Source organism: Schistocerca cancellata, chromosome 3 (genome assembly GCF_023864275.1).
Source record: "Schistocerca cancellata isolate TAMUIC-IGC-003103 chromosome 3, iqSchCanc2.1, whole genome shotgun sequence".
In the NCBI taxonomy this organism is placed as follows: Eukaryota; Metazoa; Arthropoda; class Insecta; order Orthoptera; family Acrididae; genus Schistocerca; species Schistocerca cancellata.
This window is the reverse complement of record NC_064628.1, coordinates 102,757,559-102,774,994: the sequence shown is the minus strand read 5'-3', so window position 1 is coordinate 102,774,994 and position 17,436 is coordinate 102,757,559. Positions and strand designations below refer to the sequence as shown.

Genomic DNA, 17,436 nt, shown 5'->3' with positions numbered 1-17,436 from the left:
TACTCAAGACTAGGAAATTCAGAAAGCTGCCTATTAGCTAGCATAATTAAAATTGAAAAAATTAAAAATGTAGAAGGATTGTTCACTCATTTCATACATACCAATATCAGCATATTTTTTTTTATTTATGCTGCAGTTACCAAAATACTCGGTACATTAGAAACACTTAGAAAGGACAGCCCGTTCTGTTGATCAGACACAATGTTGTGCCTGTAGTGTAACAACTTCTAAAATAACTATTACTACCAAATAACATACAACATCATTGTGCCTGTCATCTACAATACTACTGATAAAATATATGGCAGCTAATTCCTTATCTGCGAGTTAAGTGCCCATTCAAAACTAAAATTATAGTGGTTCGCACAACAAACCATGCAATGAATTATATACACCTACAAGATGCAACAAAAAAAACAAGAGGGTGTTCCATTATATAATGAACAGATAACTACCAAACAGGTCTTGTTTCCGAGCTTCAACCAGCTTCTCGTTTCCAGGGAAAATACTCACTGGTGGAGAGCAAAAAGGGAGAAAGAAAGAAAGAACAACATTAAAGAAGAAGAAAAAGGAGAAGGACTTGACAAGTCTATCTCTATAGTTATGATTTTTTCTCAAAACTTATGCATGCACAATGGCTGTAAATAAGCACTGTACAGATGTTCACAACATGAAAATGACGAATATGGGATATCAATTGAAAATAGAAACAAATTTTACTATAGGGTTTAAACTTATAAAACAAAGCTAAAAAGTTTCACAACACGCAATGAACATCAAAGAATGTGAAAATGCAAGAAGCCACATATTCTGCAAATAGTATGTTAATGAACACACTATTGGAGTCATACCAGTAGTCACAATGAATCATCTACGGATATAAATATTTTATTACATATCCTTGTTATTACACATTCAATGCTTTAAACTTTTGTGTTTTCTTGCTTATTCACAGAACTGGCATACACACAGTTACAACACCAACTGCAGAAACAAGTGTAAGAAAAATAATGCTCAGAAGTGCTTTAAATGCTGAAACATAGACAAAACGATTGTAGCATTCCAAACAGATCAGTTACTACTACAAACATCAGTATCACAGTAGATAAAATAATGTGCCTGCACAAATACACAGAAAGAACAATAAATTACTTTTAAGCACTCAAAACATTTAAAATTGAAGATAATGTACAGACAACTTTTCATAAAATGAAATATGTACAAAGAAATTTTAAAAGACTGTTTGATTTACTACGAGGATTTTATAAGGGTTTCACAAAACCTACATTCAAATCTGTTCAAAAAATAAATGGAAAAGGTAACTAGTGCCAACTGGGAGATACACTGCTGTCTGGAGGAAATTCTTGAATAAGAACTGTGTGAAACAGGGCTAACTTTTATTGTTTTAATAATTAGTTGTTACAACAATTGGTTGATCTAGGCAAGAACGGGTACATCAGATGAAACGGAATGCATGCTAAATACACACTTGCAAAGCTGCAGCAACACAGCAGACAGGTTTACTATAACATAAATGCAAAAAATTACTTATTTTGTGACATCCATGCCAAACAAGTTTACAGTCAATTTGCTACATTATTATCTCAACACACAAATGCTCTGTAGTGTATTGATTCACACATACAGTGAAATACTTTCTAAACGTATATTCTGTTAAACTTTCATGTGCAATAGCAATAAGTGAACCATTTACTTATCCTTGAAGTTCAAATTGCACAAATCTGCTGCAAATACATTTTTATGCATTTTCACTTTAGCCCTCAACTGCACCTAAGTCACATTGTCAACACACAAAATCAATATAATACGAACTTTAATGCCTTAAACCACATACTTCAAAAACAGAACTAGCAAATGGCTAAATAATGCCAATTTCCAACAAAAAGTTCTAGGAAGAAATGGAGCTGCTATTTATTAGCATTCCTATATAGGCTTTTACAGAGTCACAAAAAAACTATTACACACACACACACACACACACACACACACACACACACACACACACACACCCTTGGCTCATTGATTACAACGGTAAATCAAGGGGACTGCTATGAAGCCAGCAGAAGATTTTATTTGTTTGAAGTATATTGCTATGATATAATTTTTGGAACACACCCAACAACCAGCTTAGAGACAGAAGTGATGACGAAACTTCCTGGCAGATTAAAACTGTGAGCCGGACTGAGACTCGAACTCGGGACCTTTGCCAGGGTGTATACGGGGACAAGGAAAAAAAATTCCCGGATTATTCCCGGATATCCTGTTTAAAAAAATATGCTTTTTCCCAGGCGAAAATACACCTTTTCCGTGCTAAATGACAGTACGTTTTCCGTAGATTTTCCCTTGGAATGGTTAACGTTTTATACAATCGCGTAGATCTTCCCGGAAAAAAAAAAAAAAAGAAAAGACGGGGCAGAGAAGTTTTGGAAAGACCTTTGTTTTGCAGCAACATATACGCTGCATATTTTCGTATTACGAAAGTATAAATTCGAATTGCACCAAACACAGCGCGTTAGTTTCCGGAGCGTTGAAACCGAGGTTGATATGTCCTTTTCCAAGCGAGTCATATCTCAAGCCACGAAATCTCGCCAGACGACGACAGCAGCTATTCAGAGCATAGGACACGTGTTTTAGTCAGCCAATAGCACCATCACTTGTTACATAGCGCGAACACACAAGAGGAAAAGTTAAGGGTTTACATTAATGTACACAGTACCGTATATCTACAAGAAAAGCTAAGCTTTCACATATAATATTGGCCTCTAAGATTAAGAAGCTACAACAGAAGCTAAGCTTTCACATGTAATATTGATCTTTTTTTTGCGTGTGTTATACTTTAAGATACATCACACAAATATGCCAGTAACTTTAAAATTATGACATAAATGTCTCGCGGCTCGAAATTTTTGTAAGTGGCTGTTCCTCAAACTGTTCAGTTTCAAACGCTCTGTGATTTAGATATCCATCCCTGTTTCTCACACGTAACATAATTCATCTTGGGTAAAAAGAAATTTACTTTGAAAGTAACGCTTTTCTAACCACCGTTCGCAATATTACCCGGAGACTGTTAGAAATAGGTTCGATTTACCAGTTGCCAGAGAGCGCCAGAAAACAGACATTATTGTGCGTGTGCAACTGCAGTGGTGTAGGAAGCCCGCATGTTCGTGTGTATAAAGCACTAAGAGAGCTTAGATTACACCGTCAAAGAAACAGGGCCTCAGACGATACTCCAAAGAGCATCGGAATTTTGTAAATCATACTAAAATGCATAATTCAGCTTGAAGTGCAAATTGGCTCTTTCCAGATTCACGATGAAGCAGGTCCCATCTGACATTAAGCTTTTCAGTGTGGTTTTTGGGATTCAAATTTTCTTGGAGTACCAGTACTATGCGATCTCATTTTTGGTTCTTTATTATGGCATAATGTCATACATGGCAAAAGATGATAACGTGCACTTGAAATTCAGCGAACAGTTGGAACTAGCCAATACTGTAGAATGAAACACTTAGTTTCAAATAAAATGATCGCCTCAGCAGAAAGATTAATCAAGCCAAATTTCTTTAGCAAACTTGCAAAAATATTGTTCTGCAAGGCGATTAATGCTTGACTGCTACTAACTTGGAAATAAAATAATAATATATTTTTGCCCTCCGTAATCATGTGAATGTATTTTAATTCACTTGATAGCTCACGGCCACAGAAATCCGTTTTGTTTTCACGTGACGTGGGAGCTGTAAACGAAGAGAAGCAGCGAAATCACTTAACGTAAACATGGGTCACGTGCAGGTTAACCCCCTCCCCACTACAACTCAAACAGCCAAACTACAAGTAGCGCCGTAGCGGGGAGCGGGAGAAGGTACTGCTTATACGCGAGTCAAATGCGCATGCGCAACACACCGCTGGCAATTGCTCAAACGAACCTAATAAGAACAGTTGTGACGTCATGCTCATAGCAAGCAGTTCATTGTTACGAAGAATTACAGTCTGCGCCCTACAGCCTTATTCATATTTTTGCTATTTGCAGACGCTTGTGCGTGCACGGGGTTTCGTTGTAAATTGCACATTTCCTTTGCCACTAAAGTTTTTTTCCCTCTCGTTTATATTTTATTGCTGCAGTATCATTCTCCAGTAGCAGGATACAATAACGATCTTTGCTAGAAAATCAATTCTGCAGTCAAAATTACAAAAATTTAACCGAAAGCTAAAACAATGAAAAATTCCCGGGTTTTTCCCGGTTTTCTCCCGGATGAAAAAATTCCCGGGTTTTTCCCGGTTGTCCCGGGTCGTATACACCCTGTTTGCCTTTCGCAGGCAAGTGCTCTACCAACTGAGCTACGCAAGCACGACTCTCGCCCTGTCCTCACAGCTTTAATTCTGCCAGTACATCGTCTCCTACCTTCCAGTTTTAATCTGCCAGGAAGTTTCATATCAGCGCACACTCCGCTGCAGAGTGAAAATCTCATTCTAGAAGTGATGACACTTTCTGCAGGACAATGCTGTTGCTGATTTGTTTGACTGACGGGGCTGCTAAGTGCTATACCACCTACTGCACTCCCCTGAACTTAAGACCTCGTGAGTACAACTCTATTTCTAAACTGAAGGAAACACTTCACGGCATTCACTTCAGAACTGCTACAAATTCGTCGGGCAATAGACCGCGCCACTCAAACTGTCAACATAACTGGCACTGCTAAGAGTATCCTATGACTTCCACATCGCTGGCAAACACAATGCTGGTGACTATTTTGAAAGTCAGTAAAACTTTGAAACATGTATCTATTTTGTAAGAGCTGTAAATAAATAGTTGTCACGATTAAAGTACCAACCCTCGTAAAATACATCAAGATAGGGTTCTGTTAAAATGTCTTCACCTTAGCATAGTGATGGACACCCAGATTGCAAAAAGGAAGGAAACGGTAACACTGAAGTATATACCATTATAAAAAGGAATGATGAAATAGTGCCTGTTTGTACTGTCACTTTACAAGGAGTATCTGTCATGTCAAAAGGATAGTTTATCGTACCTAGCAAGCAGATCCCATAAAGGAAGACGGTTGCCAAAGGAAAGGAGAGGAGGCAACACAACAGTAAGGGTTCATAAGGACGTAACTAATGCCATTAAGAATGATACAAAAAAAATATAAACGCACAGAAAGCCACCATGTGTCAGTAAGTGATACATACTCCAGAGATCTAGTGAAGTTGACATTCTGAGACAAAAGTAAACATGCCATCCAACAATACCAACATCTACATTTTTACCAAAAGAAAATATGGTACACAAAGAAAAGATGTCTGCCTTGCTAAACTGTTTTGAAACTCCAGGTGATACAAAGGAGTTTTACAAAGATGTCCTGGACGAATAATGTATGGAGGTAAGAGGGAAAACTTGACAATGACAGTGTGACTGTAACACGCAATACTTTTTGTGTTAGTCATTTCTTACTTTATGTGGTACTGATGACATGATGGAAGCTTAACAACTATGTTTTAATAGTTATAACTGTTGTTATTGAATAATGCCACAGTATTTCTATTATTACCATTTGTATTCTCAATAAAGTAAAAAACCATAAATTAAAAAAAAAAATTACAATAACACAGGCACTTAATAAACTCTACAGCAAATAAAAAATACATCGTTGAAAAAACACTTAATATACTGTCATAATTAATTTTTAATATATTTCATTACAGCACTTTATTCATGTCAGTAAGATTTAGTAGTCATATAAAAGGTCAAATGCTCCAACAAACCTATGTGTGTGAAAACAGAAAAACTCATTTTATGAAAAATTGTGTGTGTTGCACTTACAAAGTTTGAGAAAATGCTCCTCAATTATGAGGTATGGATTGGCTGAGTAATGCCTGCAAAGGCTAAGGTTAGGGTCCAAGTCTTAATTCAGCATGCTGGCTGGCTAATGGAACCCAACTACTAGCCCCACATAGTGACACAGTTTCTGAAGCTCTTAAAAACTGACACTTGGAATATTGTCAGCCTACTAGTTCATACAATGTTTGCTGATTTTCCATATGTCATCCATGATGGAACACAGACTGGCAAAATAGCTTTCATATTTGTGAACTAACAAGAAGATAAATGCTAAACGTTCACCAAACATCCCACAGTTCAGATAAGAGATAGATGGGGCATAGTACACTTCTTTGATCTACTGCACATACGACCACCACCCACTTTCCTACGCGCGTGCGCCCACACACACACACACACACACACACACACACACACACACACACACACACACAGTGTGCATTACCAATTATCCACTTTTTCCTTCCTACTTTTCCTCTTGCATCAGTTTTGATTTATAATGGATAATGTGAATAATTCTTCATAATCTGAGTTTTTTTTTTTTGGCACGAACATTCCTTCATTAAGTTGCTGGCTACATTTTTCTTCTCTTGTTGTCCACAGATATTTCTGATTGCTTCTAGCTCCAGGAACCCATGAAAGCCACATACATCGTTTCCCGAAGTGTGTCTGTCTTCTTCACTCTCTTCTGCAATGTTCACTTATTGCCACTTCTTTTCGATGTCTCTTCTGCAATGTTCACTTATTGCCAGTTCTTTTCGATGTTCAAGTTGCTTTTTCTGCTATAAAGTGATTACTAGTCTCTTGTCAAGTCTACTGTCATTAATTTTAAAGATGCAATTAAAGAATTAAAACCTTCATTTTCCTATAATGTCTATTAATCTGTTACTCATGTATACTCCAATTAATGTAAACGTATACTCCAATTAATGTAACTTTGTGATTGACGTTACAAAGAGCTAAATGGTGGGAGCAGCCACCCGCCAATTGTTCTTTCTCAATCACAATGTGTTCGCTGTGTTGCCTGTTTGGCACACACATGCAGAATTTTGTCTACTGTGGCTGCTTCACACCTGCAACACTGCCTCTGCCACTACAATCTGTCAGTCAAAGTTTGTTACACAGTTCACTAGTTTTTCAACATTTGCTTGGCATTTAATGATCTTAGTACCACTGCAAGCAATTTGACCCCAATCTAAATTGCTTTTTAACTGTAACATTATGAAAGTAGAATGATGGCTGTTAAGTTGAACAGATGTCATATGAAACACTTGCAACAATGGAAATAAAATTTCCTGCTTATTTTTGCACCCACCAACAGGATTTATTGCCTCAGCTGTTGTGTGTTGACTCAGCTGTTGTTAGTGTATTGCCGTATCATGTACCATTGAATTACATTACAAGTAGAGAATGTTTTAGTGGTCCTCACATACAATTTTTAATAAAAAATGTTTTCAAAAACTTTGTTTTTGTTGATATAACAAATTTTAAATGAAGAAGAAAAATTCAGTGACTTATCTGATGACAATGGAGGATTGGTGCTATTATTTACGAAGACAACGAATCAGCTGAACATTCTGAGGACAATGTTGAAGATTTGCAAACTATTGTTCCTGAAGTTGATGAATCTCAAATCAATGTTTTCATGCACGTATATTTCATCCATCATTTGTTTACAACAGTAATAATAATAATAATAATAATAATAATAATAATAATAATAATAGTAACAACAACAACAATAATAATAACTGTTTTTAAGTGTAGAAATGGAAAAGAAATGGGAAAAAATCCTGAGAGATTACATAGGAAGCAGCCAGCGCATAACATATTGAATATGACTCCAAGTCCTAAATGGTGTAGTGTAAGGAATGCAAATATCATTCAGTCAGCATTTGAATTATGTACAAAGCCCAGTGTTTTCCAGAATATTTTGAAGTGGATCAACAAAGAAAGTAACATTACTTTCGAGAACAAATGGAGAGCTCTTGAAAGTAAAGAATTTGAACACCTTCTTGATATGTCTAGTAAATTTTAATGACAGAATGGAAATTATTTGTTGTACCTTCATGGTCAGTAAGCTGGATTATTTTAAGGATCACAATAAATAATTTCAACAACATAGAGCATATAGTTCACTGTCGACAACCATCTGAATTGGTCAGCAAGTTGACTGTAACTGGAAGGAGGAGAAAACAAGAGTTTCGCACCGTTATTAACAATTTACAGTTGAAGAGTTGGACTGCCACTCAATCAAAACAGAATTGAAAGAAGTTCACGCAGGCTATGCACCATCATGAAGGCCACTTACTTTTGGATTAATGAATTTAAGTGCAGTTGGAGAAGTGTTGAAGATGAGGTGTGCTCTGGCCATCCAACTGAGGTCACCAAAAAGGAAAGTACTGACAAAATCTGTGATGTGGTAACACAAGACCACTGAATAAAAATTTGTGAGATTGATGAAATTAGGCACTTCAACTGAGTGAGTGCACAATATTATGCACGAAGAATTGTTTGCGAAGAAACTGTGTGCGAGGTGGGTGCCACGATTGATCGCAGTCCATCAAAAGTGTATAACACTTCAACGCCACATCTGGCACTATTTAATCACTATGTGCAAGACGTTTTGCACTGGTATGTGACTGTTGATGAAACCTGGGTCCATTATTACACACCAGGGTCAAAACGGTGGTCAAAACAATGGACAAAAGCTGATGAAAGTGCACCAAAGAAGGCAAAGACCATTTTGGGATTCCTAAGGAAAAATCATCATAAAATCTCGGTTTTCAAGCCACATCAATTCCAATAAAATTCTTGAGCTTTCGATGACTACTTCCACCATCGTTGTCTGAAGTAAAACTACAGACTACTAGGGCTGGCACTGTTTCCTGCTTATAGATCTACGATTACGGCCGATGGCACCAACCAGAGGGCTGAAACAACGTGTGCGCAAATGAGTTGGATAGCTCATAGCAGCTCTGGCCCGCCATGGGACCGAATGATGTCAGGTGGCACGATGAGCTTGAGCCACATTTGGAACTGCTCCTCCCCACTCCTTGCAAGTGTTAAGCATGTGGCGTTGCTTTCCTTTCGACGTTCAAAGCCCACCCCCATGCCCAACTCAGTGTGTAGCCTTTGTCTCTGTTGAAAATGTTGCTGTTCATTCTAATCCCAGCCGCCTGTCTTACAACAGAGCTGCTGCTGCTCTCACAAGGGACACCAGGCACACGAAAAGCTCTATTGTATTTAACAGGGTGCAACACATCTCGTATCTTGGGGGCAGGCCAGAACACTCATCTCAATACATGTCTAAGCAGTACAGTATGGCAAGAAACCTGCCAGCTTGGCTTCTTATGCTGATTCACGAGGTGTCCTCCTTATAAAAATGTCTGCAATGTCTCTTTTGCTGTAACCATTCTCCCTGAACAAGTACCTCAAATGCTGCAATTCAGACTGCAGGTGGTCGTCCTAGGAAATAATTTTGACTCCATGTATTAACGTGTTCAGGACTACTTTCTTGTGAACAGGGTGATGAAAACTACCGGTTTTTAAGTATCTGTCAGTGTGTGTTGGTTTCCTGTACACTGAATGACCAAGCCAGCCTCATGCCTACTGCTCAACTAAAACATCTAAGAATGGCAGCTTGACATTCTTCTCCATCTCGATGGTAAACTTTATGTTGCAATGGACACCGTATATGTGATCCATGAAACGCTGCAATGTATATTCACGGTGAGACCATATCAGAAACAAGTCACTGATGTACCTAAGGAAGCAAGACGGACATAACACTGCAAAGTTCAGAGCTGTTCCTCGAAGTGTGCTCCATAAAGAAATTCACTACTGCAGGAGACAGCTGTGAGCCCATTCCTGTGTCATCTGTCATTTCATAACATTTGTCACGGCACAAGAAGAACATTATAATTGCGTAGGCAGACATTGAAATGTCTGCTTGTGTCTGTGTATATGCGGATGGATATGTGTGTGTGTGTGTGCGCGAGTGTATACCTGTCCTTTTTTCCCCCTAAGATAAGTCTTTCCGCTCCCGGGATTGGTATGACTCCTTACCCTCTCCCTTAAAACCCACATCCTTTCGTCTTTCCCTCTCCTTCCCTCTTTCCTGACGAAGCAACCGTTTGTTGCGAAAGCTTGAATTTTGTGTGTATGTTTGTGTTTGTTTGTGTGTCTATCGACCTGCCAGCGCTTTTGTTTGGAAAGTCTCATCATTTTCTTTTTAGATACATCAGCTTCTTGCATGTATTTGCAAGAAACTACTTGAATCGGGATCATGGAATGCCATACAGAGGACAAGGCAGAAAACTGCAACTGGCGAGGTACACGAAGAAGCAGTGCTTTTTTCCCCAAAAAAAGTTTGAGGGTGCTCTGACATTGGATATAATGCTGCGAAAATTACTTATAACTGAAGTATGGGATACCATCAGTCTGCTTTTAGCCATTAAGTCATCAACATGTCGGGGGAGGGGGGGGGGGGGGGAGGGAGGGGAGACGGTATCGGACTCTTCGGTTGGACAGAACTGATATTACCAGTGTGCTAAAAGGCAAAAGACATTGTAGCTGGGCAGTCAGGACTTCAGCAGTAAGATGAAAGGTGCTACAAAAATTTTGGCAATGAGGGGTTTCAAACATGGAACATTGCATTGAGACGACGCACTGTTTACTGCTAGACCGCAGACATAGACATAGTAGAACAACACCTTTAATACAAGACATGTTTTCTCCATGAATTGCCACAGCTGCAGTGTTGCCAGATTGTGCAGACAGCTAGAATTGAGTGTACTATATGCGTGGCTGTGTTGCTTTACCATGTAACGGTCAGCACAGACTTAAGATTCTGTGGCGGCCGGCCCCGGTCATGTTTAACATTGGTGTTGGGTTGTTTGGGGGAAGAGACCAAACAGCAAGGTAATCGGTCTCATCAGTTTTAGGGAAGGACGGGGAAGGAAGTCAGCCATGCCATTTCAAAGGAACCATCCCTGCATTTGCCTGGAGTGATTTAGGGGAATCACAGAAAACCTAAATCAGGATGGCTGGACGCAGGATTGAACCATTGTCCTCCCGAATGCGAGTCCAGTGTGCTAACCACTGCGTCACCTCGCTCAGTACCATGTTTTATGTCAAAGAGTGTACATCATAGGAGGATTTTTATTATTAAGCTGAAGCTTCCTCCATATTTGAACAGGTGTGGTGGATAACTTAAGACAGCTCTGTTGTACTTTAAGTTTATGATAGCAAATCAATGAAATTTTCCCACTATCTTGCAAATTCAATGTGCCAGCACAAATAAAGAATGAGTGGAGGATATACTGAATCTTGGAAGTTCTTTGAGAGTAATAAAATGTTTGTGATCTAAAGAGATACAGTCGTATTACATAAAAATGCCAGTGTCTACACTTATATTTGTAGAATAAAGTCAATACAAGTCAGCATTTCAGGTCAAAACAATCTGTAGAATACCTTATTACAGGTTTCATCTACTTTTGTTAACAAAACATTTTCCCAAAGGCATGCTGCTGCCGTTCCAGCTTAACTAACGATGACCAAATTCACTTGAATTACTCTAAAGCTGACCATTCTACCCAAATACAATGCATACTAAAAACCAAGTTTTAAATGTATTCATTAAACCAACAATGATCAATAACAACTAACTAATATTGTTACTTAACAATGCAACATGTACACAATAACATATACAATTAAAAAGCTTACTTTATTGAACAAAACTATATACATCCATACCTGTTAAGACATCATTCTCATAACGAATAGCAATGTGTGTATCATGTTCAACATTGCGAAACTTAGCTTCACATCCAGCCAACTGCGTGTGTGTACCATCCCTATCATGGTCATAATGCAGGGAGCCATTGTTTACCATTGCAGAAATATATGGGTGCTGATGCTGCAACATAGGCAAAACACTGAAAAATTTGCTTGCAATATGTACAGAAAAACCACAATGTCACAGGATAGATGATATAAGATAATGGCAACAGAGGAAATAGAATAGGATTTGGAGGGAGGTAGAGAGAATTATGTAGACAAGTACTCAAATAAATAGTAATGACTTTTTTTGATGCATGCATGCAGGAAGAGATGATGAATGTGACAATGGAAGAAAAACAAAAATTAAAGACTGAGGGGGAGGGGGGTGTCTTCGAAAGAAAAAGGAGGAGGAGGAGGAGGAGAAAGAGGGGTCAAGGAAGTATGATGAACAAACATCTGAAATGGGGGAGGCAGATCTTAACCTCTGCTGATGAATCAGCTGTTTATATTGTTCTCGGGTGTTCAGCCAAGTGAAGTCAACTATGAAACACAATATTTGGGCAATGTAACTTCATGTCGTCACCATCTGATAACTACAATGAGCATCTTTTGTATGTTGCAAATTTTGAAACTCTTGTTCCTCAGTGCCTCTACCACCCTATCAGGCACAGAAGTCATTCTCAACTAACATTTTGAGTTTCAGTTAGCTGAATGCTGGGGTCCACACTTAACTGAGAGTGGAGACAGTCTCTACCAATCAGGTTGTCGACCACTTGTACCACAAGAGCCTCCTCTTAAACTCAATGTCAGAATGAGAAGGTGTCTTTGCACTTTCATTTGTTCATATTTCATTGAGTCCCCTGCAGAAGCACAGAGGAACGGAGTTTGAGCCTAGCGTTTGATGATCACAATCCATCGTCACTCCATACAATGCAGCATGCAGCCAGAAGAGGTGGGAAGCTATGAAAAGGTAAAGGAAGTGCAATGTAGCTAAGACACTCATTCTGCACGGATCACCTGAAGATAACAGCAAGGTATGCTGGCAAAATATTGTGTTTACAAAATGATCACATCTGCATGGACACTCAAGAGCAGTGCAAACAGATTAAGAAATATTTCAAACCATATAAGAGTGTGACAGAAAGTAAATAGTCTGATAAACAGAAGGAAAGACAATGAAAACAGCATTAGGCGTTATTCTGATAGGAGGAGGAATATGTGTCAGGATCACAAACACAAATGACAATAGGTATGGTTGGGCCAATACTTTTCCTACATTAATCTTTTCAGGAAAGACTGAATTCCTACTTAAGAAAAACATTTCAAAAATTAATTTTTAAACAAATACAAAATATACCCTTTCTTCACATTATGCCAGAAATAAAGCCTCATATTATACTGATAAAAAAATCATAGTTGCATATGTAAGCAGTGTTTCAGTTCTTAGTGATATCTGTTTAAGCAGCATCAAATGATCCAATGGTAAAGTAGAAAATGTTGGAAAATTCTATACAACTAACTACAAACACAGATACTGTTTATTGCTGCCTTACATTGTGAGGGCCATTGTGATTGCTGTAAGTGTCCAGTATTACAGCTAAGCCTTCATGGTAATCCATGTTGCCAAACACTGGTCCTGGGGTCATACGATGTTTGGCATACCAGATTGCTAAACCATCTCCATACAGCTCCTTCCCCTTTCCATGCACTTTGAACTGAATCTGCAGCTCCCAGTTACGAACATGACAAGGCTAGAATTGAAATATTTTTTATTGCGTCAGTTAAGTATAGATATAGATGTATTCACAGACTATATTCATTTCTCATCTCTGTAACAAACATTTCAGTATCATAAAAAATGTACACAAATAACAATGAAATATTTAAAAATTAACCCCACAAACTCAAGACAGACAGCAAAACACGGACAGAAAATTCATCCCTGTGTGTCTTAGCAATTACTTTTCTGTAATGAGACAGAGTGAAGCAAGACGTAAGATGTCGCAATATACTATACATACAGAAAGTCATGAAGGAAGAATTATTTAGAAACTGATTGTGCAGACACAACAACAAACATATGTATTAATGATAATAGACTAAGAGCTGCCTTTAAAATCACACACAAAAAGTTTTGTATTAAAATGTTTTAATCACGATACTGATGACCTAAGCATCACACAAAGGTACATTCTCTCACTGGACACCAGTCCTAAGTGAGTGGACAGTGGTCTGTGCACAGATTTATGAGGAAAATCTCGCCACACAACTTAATATACCTGCATCAAGATCATCAAGTCTTGGAATAACAGAAAAATCTATCCACTGCTAGGAGTAATCTGTCTCAACAGCTAACTACACTCATATTTTGCCTCCTGTAAGATAGAGTTTGGTCTAGAGCAAATGGAACCAAGCATAAATAAAAGTTTTAACTGTCAAGATACAAATTAATTTTATCCACTATGAATTGGGCATTACACATCCATTCTCAGGGAGAAGAGTCATTATCTTCATAAGATCACCTCCAAAAGGGTGAATGTTAGCAGCATTAAGCAATATATTGTCACTACATTTCATTTGGCAAGCATTCAATCTGAAACAACATTGCATGTGGTTCCATACACACAGTTTACAGTTACCATAATTTAACAAAATTCCTGTACTGTGTGGCTGCTTCAGACACAATAACTACAAGCATAAAATGAAAATGCTTGACATGAATAAAACTGGTTGACAGAATGAAACACATATTATAGGGGAGATGCTGAGTCACAGATAGGCACAATAAAAAGACTGTCACAAATAGCTTTCAGCCAGTAAGGCCTTCGTAAACTCACACTCACACACACACACACACACACACACACACACGTCTGCAGTCTCAGGCAAACCACACTGCGAGCAGCAGCACCAGTGCATGATGGGAGTGGCAGCTGGGTGGGGTTAAGGAGAAGGCTGGGGAGGGGAGGGGGAGGGATAGTAGGGTAGGGGTGGCAGACAGTGCTGCAGGTTCGACCAAGGGCAGCAGAGAGGTCGGGGGTAGTGGAAAAGGAGAGAAGCAAGAAGACTGGGTGCAATGGTGGAATGAGGGCTGTATAATGCTGCAATGGGAACAGAGAAGGGAATGGATGGGAGAGGACGACGACTAACAAAGGTTGAGGCCAGGAGGGTTATGGAATCATTGGATTATATTGCAGGGAAAGTTTCCACCTGTGCAATTCAGAAAAGGTAGGGCTGGTGGGAAGGATCCATACGGCACAGGCTACGAAGCAATCACTGAAATGAAGGACATCATGTTTGGCAGCCAGCTCAGCAACAGGGTGGTCCACTTGTTTCATTGCCCAGTTTGTCGGCTGCCATTGACGCAGACAGTTAGCTTGTTGGTTGTCATGCTCACATAGAATGCAGCACAGCAGTTGCAGCTCAGCTTATAGATCACATGACTGTTTTCACAGGTAGCCCTGCCTTTGATGGGGTAGGTAATTTTGTGACCTGACTGGAGTAGGTGGTGGTGAGAGGATGTATGGGACAGGTCTTGCATCTAGGTCTGTTACAGAGGTATGAGCCAGGAGGTAAGGGTCTGGGAGCAGGGGTTCTGTAGGGATGGACAAGTATATTGTGTAGTTTCGGTGGACAGCGAAATACCACTGTGGGACAGTTGGGAAGGATAGTGGGCAGGGTATTTTTCATTTCAGGGCATGATGAGAGTTAGTCAAAACCCTGGCGGAGAATGCAATTCAGTTGCTCCAGTCCTGGGTGGTGCTCTGTTACGAGGGGAATGTTCCTCTGTGGCTGGAAGGTGGAACTTTGGGAGGTGGTGGGTGACTGGAAAGATAAGGCATGGGAGATCTGTTTTTGTACAAGGTTGGGAGGATAACTGTGGCCTGCGAAGGCTTCAGCAAGACCTTCGGTATATTTTGAGAGGGACCGTTCATCACTGCACATGTGAAGACCATGGGTGGCAAGGCTGTATGGAAGGGATGTCTTGGTATGGAATGGGTGGCAGCTGTCAAAGTGAAGGTATTGCTGATTGTTAGTAGGTCTGATATGTACGGAGGTACTGAGGTGGAGGTCAACATCTAGGAAGGTGGCTTGTTGGGTTGAGTAGGACCATTGAAGCAAATGGGGGTGTGATGATGATGTTTTGGTTTGTGGGGCGCTCAACTGCGTGGTTATCAGCGCCCGTACAATTATCCAATCTTTGCTCAGTCCAATTTCGCCACTTTCCTTGATGATGATGAAATGATGAGGACAACACAAACACCCAGTCATCTCGAGGCAGGTGAAAATCCCTGACCCCGCCGGGAATCGAACCCGGGACCCCGTGCTCGGGAAGCGAGAACGCTACCGCGAGACCACGAGCGGCGGACGAGCAAATGGGGGTGAAGTAGTTGATGTTCTAGAGGGATGTGGATAGGGTGTCCTCAGCCTCAATCCACATCGCAAAGATGTCATAACTGAATCTGAACCACGTGAGGCATTTAGGATTCTGTGTGTTTAGGAAGGATTCCTCTACATGGCACATGAACAGGTCAGAAACAACCATCCGGGACGTCGCCGGTTACTGTGCCCCCAATGAGAGAATCTATGCTCCTGTAGACCAACACCTTTATTTATTTATTTACTTGTCAAGTTCTGTAAGACCAAATTGAGGAGCAAATCTCCAAGACCATGGAACAAGTCAAAACATGAAATTACAACATAAAAGTAATAACGAATAAATGTAATTTGTTTATAAACCCAAAAAAGCCCATAAGTTTAAGTAAACACAATCAACAATACAACAAGAATCGGCTTAATTTTTTAAGGAACTGCTCGACAGAATAGAAGGAGGGGCCCATGAGGAAACTCTTCAGTTTCAATTTGAAAGCACATGGATTACTGCTAAGATTTTTGAATTCGAGTGGCAGCTTATTGAAAATGGATGAAGCAGTATACTGCACACCTTTCTGCACAAGACATAAGGAAGTCTGATCCAAATGCAGGTTTGATTTCGGCAGAGTACTAATTGAGTGAAAGCTGCTTAATCTTGGGAATAAGCTAATATTGTTAACAATAAATGAAAGTAAGGAATATATACGAGGTGTTTTGGGAGGAAAGGTCAATATTTTAAACAGTGATAGTATAAGTAATTCTGAACAAAAAATGTTACATGAACATAGGCCCGCAAATGCTTCATTAGGGAGGTATGGATATTGAAAGGAACTTTAATTCTGCAAAACTGATGTGCAAACGATGAATGTATATGCAATACAACTGGACCGTAACATGATTTTCTTGGAAACAATGCATGGATACATGCCATGTTACACTATGCAACCTACCACGAATTATGATCATGTGACATACGTAGTACAATCACCTGTCGTTTGCCCAATTGTGCCATGGAAGCTGCACTGTGTAGTGTAACAGCGACGGATCGATTAGCTGTGTAGTGTATAGTATTAAGTGTTCGTACAAGCACTGCGAATAATGCCTCGTTTCTGCGACAGTAGTGCTACCACTGCAAGAGAATAATACCACAGGCGTTTTCCGACTCGACATTTACCAGATCGCAGGGTGTTTACCAAAGTGTATCTCACTTTGCGTGCAACAGGCTCTCTTCCAAGTAGACATTTTTCATACGAGCATGGATAGCAATTTCAAAGTTCGTTTTGTGATAAATATTTGGTGTAGCATGATTGGTAACCTTTTGACAGGTCCATTTATTATCAATCAGCGACTGACAGGAGAAAGGTACCTGCATTTTTTGGAAAATTCATTTGTGGAACTATTGGAAGACGTTCCTTTAGCCA

At 39.5% G+C, this 17,436-nt stretch overlaps 1 protein-coding gene across 1 annotated transcript in view; it reads right to left on the bottom strand.

The window, feature by feature from the left end:
- The window catches only part of LOC126177111 (vesicular integral-membrane protein VIP36), a 77,033-nt gene that overhangs the window by 29,485 nt on the left and 30,112 nt on the right, over nucleotides 1-17,436 (bottom strand). The window contains exons 3-4 of the mRNA XM_049924379.1: nucleotides 13,195-13,392; nucleotides 11,615-11,777 (exon numbers count right to left, since the gene is read on the bottom strand). Coding sequence (XP_049780336.1) covers nucleotides 11,615-11,777; nucleotides 13,195-13,392 — 361 coding nt within the window. The remainder of the gene's footprint in view (nucleotides 1-11,614; nucleotides 11,778-13,194; nucleotides 13,393-17,436) is intronic.